At 36.4% G+C, this 7425-nt stretch overlaps 1 protein-coding gene across 1 annotated transcript; it reads right to left on the bottom strand.

Moving 5' to 3' along the window:
- Positions 1-2244: 2244 nt before the first annotated feature.
- On the bottom strand, positions 2245-6846 carry LOC107766443 (uncharacterized). Its single transcript, XM_016585223.2, has 9 exons — positions 6431-6846; positions 6148-6344; positions 4595-4776; positions 4103-4387; positions 3700-3758; positions 3565-3601; positions 3373-3444; positions 2888-3212; positions 2245-2815 (listed from the first exon to the last, which is right to left on the bottom strand). Exons 1-9 carry the CDS (start codon positions 6558-6560, stop codon positions 2432-2434), a joined length of 1671 nt encoding a protein of 556 aa, XP_016440709.2. The 5' UTR covers positions 6561-6846; the 3' UTR covers positions 2245-2431.
- Positions 6847-7425: the final 579 nt, after the last annotated feature.

Genomic DNA, 7425 nt, shown 5'->3' with positions numbered 1-7425 from the left:
TAAGTCTTCTCGTGGCTTCTGAACTTTTCTCATTTAGATTACTAGCAAACGCCATAGCTGCCCAGTTATCAGTTATACGTAGCAACATCATCCTCTAATGCTGGAATCTGTCTACGAATTCCCTAAGCAGCTCCGTATCTCCTTGTTTTATTTTGAAAATGTCCTCCATTATTTTTTCAACTTTTTGAGCTCTCGAGTGTGCTTTGATAAATGAATCTGCAAGCTTAGCAAAAGAATCTATAGAATTTTCGGGTAAAAGAGAGTACCATGTTAATGCTCCCTTAGTGAGTATTTCGCCGAATTTTTTGACCAATACTAATTCAATTTCTTGTTTGGTAAAGTCATTGCCCTTTACACCAGTTGTGAATGCAGTTACGTGATCTCGTGGATCAGTTGTTCCATCATATTTCAGAATATCAGGCATCTTGAATTTCTTCGAAATTGGTAGAGGAGCAGCACTTGGCTTCCAAGGTTGTTGTGAGTATTTGTCCATATCTATTCCCTTGATTACAGGTGGCACTCCAAGTATTTACTCTATGCGGTTGCTCTGCTCCTTGAGCTGTTTCTGCAAAGTTAATACTAAATTTTGTAAATCAGAATTAACTGGGTTACCTGGTTCTCCATCACGAGATTCGCTGGGAGTTCCGCCACTGCCTGAATTAACGAGTCTTGAGCGAGTATTTTCCAGGGTGTTGTTGTTTGGAGTTGGTGTTGGCAGTACAACTGGCAACTGGCTGGTAAAAGCCTAAAGAGCATTGCTGACCTATTGAGCGATTAATTTCTTCAAAGCTTCATCGATGGCTTGATCATTTGCAAGTCTATCATTTTCATTCGATTCAGATCTGTCAGGAGACCCTTCTCGTGATTGTCGCTGAGAATGTTGTGGCGAAGGAGGGAGAGTTTTGTCACCTTGTTGGTTCAGCTGTTGTGGATCTCCTTGGAGTGGTAAATTTTGTTGGTTGTTGTCGTTGACATTCGATTGTTTTCGATAAAGAATCGATTTGGAAAGCAAAAGATTATCAGATTCCTAATAACGGAACCAATTTGTTTAACCAGAAAATAGGAATTTCGGTCAAAGCTCGATTTTAGAAGAACTCGGGTTACTGATAATCAAATATGAAACAAATAAGAAAAATTGACTTAAATGATAGCTGAATAAGTAAAAGAAAACAAAGTAAATCAGTGTATTCCAATAATATTATGTGTTTTTACAAATGTTATTTCTCTCCTTTTATAGCTATTTCTAAGTAATACGTTTCTTTCCTCTCATAACATAGCCATTATGAGCATTTAATGGCATTAATGTAACGTTATAATTGCCAATTGTAACTGTTTCGTAAAGATTCTATAACGTTTTCCATCATTGATGCTCATTAATCACGGATAATACGTATCTGTACTTTTTGCTATCTAGGTTCACTCCTCCGATATCTCTTCAAATTATCAAGAGGTCTGAATAACCGTTCCTTCTTGTTTCCTTGAGTCTTCATCCGCGCCTGCTAAGGTTCGTGCCTCTTCGACTATTCTTTGCCATCTGTCATTCTGTTATTGATCCACGTGTCTTGACGTGTCAGCACTTAATTAATTCCAAATGTTAACTTGATTTTTCTCAATACACTTCCTTCTGCACTTTTTAACAGAAAGAAAGCCGTAAATATGATTTGCTACTGATCCTTGAGTTCGTTAGTCACTGGGATTTGAAATATCGCTATACACCAGTGAGTGTAATCCGTTCTATCCTGGGAGAAAATAATCTTAAACGTCGAATACTAGGAGAGGATTAAGTTCCTTACTGAAACATTGCAAATTTAGTGGGCTCGAATTAATTCTGTTCTTCTACACTTCTGATTTTATATTGTTTTTATTTTTGAATATATTTTCGAGTACAGATTACTAACAAACTCTGCCTAACAAAAAAGGAAAGGGCACAACTGATGACGGTGGCTATATTAATATGAACTCATAATACTGAAGCAATTTTAGGCTTCCCTTTCATTACTTCTTTCACGATGAGAGAAATGAATCTGCATCAAAGTGGTAGAAGGTTCCCGGTTCAGAGAGATCAAGTTTTTATGCTCTTCTTTTTTAGAGCTGCTGTGTCCGAGCTAACTTGCGCAAACCTCGATTATTTCACCGGCTAAATATCGATTATTTCACCGGCTAAATAAGTTGATGAGAAATTGGTTACTTCCTAGTGTGCATCAATATTTAAAAACATATATGTATTTAGTACTATATCACCCATGAAGAACCCCTGGGTTTGCATTTCATCGCTGTTAATAACACTAGTACAGATTGATGGTTCAACCCCAAGAAATGAAACCTAATCTTACAGAATAACCATAAGCTCTATGAACAGCCATCACCCATCAGTATATACAGAATACACAACAGTACATCTCTAGCTAGCATTACTAAAAGGCAAAGCTAACTACTCGTAAATTGGTTTGTTCCCGTCATATCCTCCAGCTGGTTTCGGCATGTGTTCTTTTGTATAAACACGGTGCCGCCTCTCTCTCCCATATATCACCCAAAATGTGAGGGAAAGCAATACTGCTACTCCAACCATCACAAGACCAATGTACACCCATTTGCTGTAACGCTGTAGTCCGGGACAGTATATGCTATATATGTCACCAAAAGTTCGTCTGACGAAATCACAATCTTCTAGGTCAACTAGGAAAGGACCATAATGGTACAATCCAAAGCTCACATTTACAGCAGCTGCCATCTGGCCGTAGATGGTTGGAGTCAATCGGCCTGTTGTGGCGCAAATGCCACTTGGCGAAACTTGACATACATAATTCTTCCATACCTGCATTTATATGAAAAAATTAGAGGTGATGTGATTTCTATTTTTCAGGAAGAAGTTTTAAGGTGTACGTACCTTTGTTGCATTGCTCAAGTCCACGTCACCAGGACTACAGGATCGGTCAGTCAAGTCGGGGTTAAACGGATTGCAGAGGGTTGGCAGCTTAGGTCCAGATTGGTTGTAGTACAAAGGACCAAAGTTGGGAGAGAAATTGTTATTAGACACATTTGTAATGACCTGGTTAACAACATTGACCAGCTGAGAAGTGACTTCTTTGCTTTTCGTAAGGGTCTCTTGGGCAGTGGCATTGTCAACACACGGCAATATATCATCTAAAGCCGTATGAGCAAGAGGGTGTTGGATCCATTGATTCATTGCTACACAGGTATCTGCAGTCACACTGAAATGTCGGAACAGAAAACAATCAGAGATGTTTCACGTTCTACCTTTACAAATCAAGACTGTTGATAAAGAAGTGACTTATAGGTTTTTTTTTATAAACAGGACACAATTTCCCAACAGATAAACGAGTGATCATACATGTACAGAACAGAGCTTACTTGTGGAGAACAAGAAATATGCCACACAAAATTAAAGTCCCAGTGACAAGAATCCATCCAAAAATAACCAAGCTGCATAAAAAGAACAGGAGAACATTCGTTTAGACAGAAGAACAGAGCCAAAGGAAACGAAATACAAGAAAGAATTGGAAGGAAGAAAGAACAGCTTAATAATTTGAAATGTTCACTCACGTGTAAACAAGAACCTGCATACCGAAGAGTGAAAATACTGGAAGGAGAAAAGAAAAAAGAGACAACAATTTATTAGAAGAAAAAACTGTCAAATAATTCTTACACTCAGAATTCAAATGTAATGGTCATACTAACCAAATCCAAGAAATGTCAATAGAAGCATAATGGCTGATAGAATGATAAGAGCCAATCTCCTGCATAAATATTACCACACGCATTTTAGAACCCCAAGGGCAAAGCAGCATAGGTATATGTGTGTTTGGTGGGTTGTGCAACTAAATATGCAAGAACATAGCAAAGGTGGGATAAACATGAGCCACAAAAGAAGTTGACGACAGGATATACTGATAACTACTTAAAAGACCTGACCCACAAAATAAATGTCCCAAATAGATGCAATTAAACAGTGTTGAATAGATGAACAGACAAAATCGATCCATAAGGTAGACCGATAGAAGTACGAGAACTCGATTCAATTGTGTAAGTTATAATAAAGATATAAATTGCAAAGAACAAGCTTGTAATAATGTTCACTTACACAGACTCTACCAAACGTGCTATGTCATCCTTATTCTCTGATGTTTTAGTGGCAAGGGTATTAGCAGAAGAATTAATCTTGGTTTGGATGCGGTCTATGTCTGTTTGAACTGTACCAGGAAGCAAAACTTGATCCACAGAAATAAGTTTGGCTGCTGCTAGATAACCTGAGACGTTTCTGAGACTATCTGCTGTGGTATTTGCCTGATGGACCACGTAATCCAACGTATTAACTGTACTGCTGTGAAACTTTCCCTGGCCAATGTACAAAAGAATACATCCAACACTGCACAAGGAACAGAATACACTAAGTTATAGATTGGGCACACCAGAATAGAGAGCACGGGAATGTGACATGTTTGTGTGTGTGGGGGTGAAGAAGTTGAGTAAAGTGGGAGTATTCGTGATGTGAGAGTGGATATCAATTTTGCATACACAGCCATAAACATTTGTATATGCTAGAGAGAGAGAGAGAGAGAGAGAGGATGAATACATTGCAGCAATGGTAAAAAGTATGAGGAGTATGAGGGAGAGAGCATAAGCTATTCGAGAGTAGCCATAAGGTACTCTTCTACAGCAACAGTAGCAGAGACAGATGGACACTAAGCACAGCCCGAAGATCACAAACCAGATCAGTGCAACGACAAAGAATGGAGCTGCAGTGAAAGCCACAGACTGCACAGAAACAAATATAACATGAGAAACAATTGAACAAAGATTTTATGCAACTAAAATTTAAGGAAAGATAACCAAGTATATCCTTCATTGCTAAAAGTCAAGAGAAAAAGAGCAATGTACAGCCAAGTACAGATTGTGGGACAACTATTTTAAAGTATATGATACACGATTTTATTTGCCGATAAAAAAGATTGGAATCCACCCATTTCTAAAGGTGATCAAACATTTGAAACAAGAAAGATTTCTCTGTCCATTGATTTTGTATTACACAAAAAGGCAATTTTAAGTCGTCATGTCAGACCCGTTATAGCATAATTGGTTGAAATGCATGGGCTAAATCATCAATCGTATTGATAAGCAAAACAAAAAGTTTCAAGTCACTGAAGAGGATCGCTTTTCTGAGATGCAATTACATACTTCGCTCTGATCAATTAAAGGATAATAACTTTAATCTTCGAAATTTTTAAGTATCTGCATTCTGGAGTCCAGATGAGATCCTCAGTTACCAGTATTGTAGTCCATCATTAAAAACAATAATGGTAATACAACTCAACTCGTCAGAGTACTGAAACAAAAAATTTCATCCTTTTAAGGACAATGATCCGGACTATCTTATTATTGCCAAATTAAGCAGAAACTTCTTAGCCGTGACCTTTTCTGTAGTCAACAAAGTTGGTTAACTACCACTTAGCAATGAACTGAGAGCAACTTCTTGTAAACAAGTAAATCACTTGAAATGAGCAAAGGCAATGAACCAGATATTCTTTAGCTCAGAACTTTTTTTTTACTCAAACAAAGACTTTTATTAGGTTGAATCAGCAACGAACAAGTTTACAATAAAACTAGGAGCATACTGTTTTGGTTTAGTTGGAGAAGTATTTTTACTGTTTTGAGATCTTATTTTTACTCCATTAAAAGAGTGAAGAATTTCTTATTTTTTCCTTCCTTTTTTCCATTTCGTTTTCTCTATGCAACCCAAGAAAAGAAGTGTAAAACTTCTCAAACTTCCCTTCCACAATATTCAAACAAAATGATAAAGTAGATAACCACAGAACATTTACACATCACTAATCTACTACTTTAAAAATTAATTTTTTTCAAGTACAAGTACAGATATTTTGAATTTTATATTCCAAAGGCCAGACAATACCAGACAAAGTGGTGATTTATCTAATACTATCTCTCATTTCCAATGCAACAAACAACAAAATTGCAGCAATAAAGGTTTTAACTTTCAACCCACAACACCGTATGCTGTAACCTTTTTCAAATAATTCAGAAATCCGTTCGTCAAAATGCCCCAATGAAACCCACAAGAGAGATTTACAGTTAGTAATTACAAGAAAGGTAAAAACATTGAATACTTACAGCCCAGTAATGCCGCTCACTGATATTCCAGCCTCCAGTATATCTCTTGAAATTATCAAAAGGATCTTTTCTATATGTTCTCTTAGCAGCCAATATTAGTGATGAGTTCAATGGAGGCTCACCATTTGGACTTTCAGCAAGATACCTTTTTGTCATTTCCCCTGAAACCACCACATCATTCCCACTTCTTCCTTCACCTAAAAATACCCACAAATATCAGCACAAAAAAAAACATAAAAAGGAGATCTTTAGACAATGAAATTAAAGACAAGAAATATAATACCTGAAATGGGTGGTGTTTGGAATGTGTGAAAATCAGATTCAACCCATCCAAGGGTAAATGAAAAGAGAAATGAAGAGAAAATGAAGAAAGCAGTTACAAGAGAAAATAGCAATGACCCTTTACACAACATTGTAATTATGGTCTTATGGGTCGTTTTTCTTGATTTTTGAAGGGGATTTCTTGAAGTTGAAAATCTTGCAAAAAATTCTGCAATGGAAATGTTGAGTATATGAAATTAGACAAAAATTGGGCAGTTAATGAAACATAGTGGACAAGTGTAACAGAGAGGAGGAGGAGTTTTTAACTGTTGAAAAACATACTTCAAACAAAAGAGATCAAGAAAGATGAGAGAGAGAGAACATAAGGGAGGAAATGTCGTAATGGAAATTGATATTTGAAGCAAGGAGTTAGGACACGGGGAAGGACAAAATATATGTTTGATGTTCAAAAACTTACTAGGATGTCATTGTCTTTGAATTTTATTCCTGATTTGCCCTTAAAGATATGCTAGTAGTATATATTTTTGTCTCTCAAACATATTACTATAAAATAGATTCTTTTATGAAGTCCGGGCATAATTTGTGCGTACCATAATTAATCATTCCGTGCTTGTTTTTTCTTTCTAATATATACACGTATCAGGGAACTCTTTTTACTAATGTTTACACATAGTTAGAAAAAATTGTTGGGATTTTAAGTATATGATATGCTTAAAATAGGATGAATGGGAAATGGAGGAAAATGAAATTTTTGAGTGAAATTTTAAGTTCCCCTTAGCAAAGGGACATTGTCTCATATTGAAAGAGGAAGAAGTATTTATGGGTATATAAACAATTGCTCTTCTTCTAACTCTTAAAAAGTTGAGAAAAAGGCAAGTCTCGCGTCGTCGTCGTCGCTCGTTCGGATTCAGATTCGGTCAAATGATTGATTGATTAATTTTTTGGACCAAATTTATTTATTAACAGTAAAATATTAACAGAGATGTTATTAGATAT

Source organism: Nicotiana tabacum, chromosome 1 (assembly GCF_000715075.1).
Source record: "Nicotiana tabacum cultivar K326 chromosome 1, ASM71507v2, whole genome shotgun sequence".
Classification (NCBI taxonomy): Eukaryota; Viridiplantae; Streptophyta; class Magnoliopsida; order Solanales; family Solanaceae; genus Nicotiana; species Nicotiana tabacum.
The sequence above is the reverse complement of the archived record's forward strand: the minus strand, read 5'-3'. Positions and strand labels throughout refer to the sequence as shown.

What these genes read in the sequence shown, in the direction of transcription:
- LOC107766443 (XM_016585223.2), bottom strand. Translation starts at nt 6,560, where the DNA reads ATGTTGTGTAAAGGGTCATTGCTATTTTCTCTTGTAACTGCTTTCTTC. An exon ending in GTGAGCGGCATTACTGGGCT is followed by an intron (nt 4,777 to 6,147) that starts GTAAGTATTCAA and finishes GTTTCTGTGCAG; the next exon opens with TCTGTGGCTTTCACTGCAGC. An exon ending in GCACGTTTGGTAGAGTCTGT is followed by an intron (nt 3,759 to 4,102) that starts GTAAGTGAACAT and finishes ATATTTATGCAG; the next exon opens with GAGATTGGCTCTTATCATTC.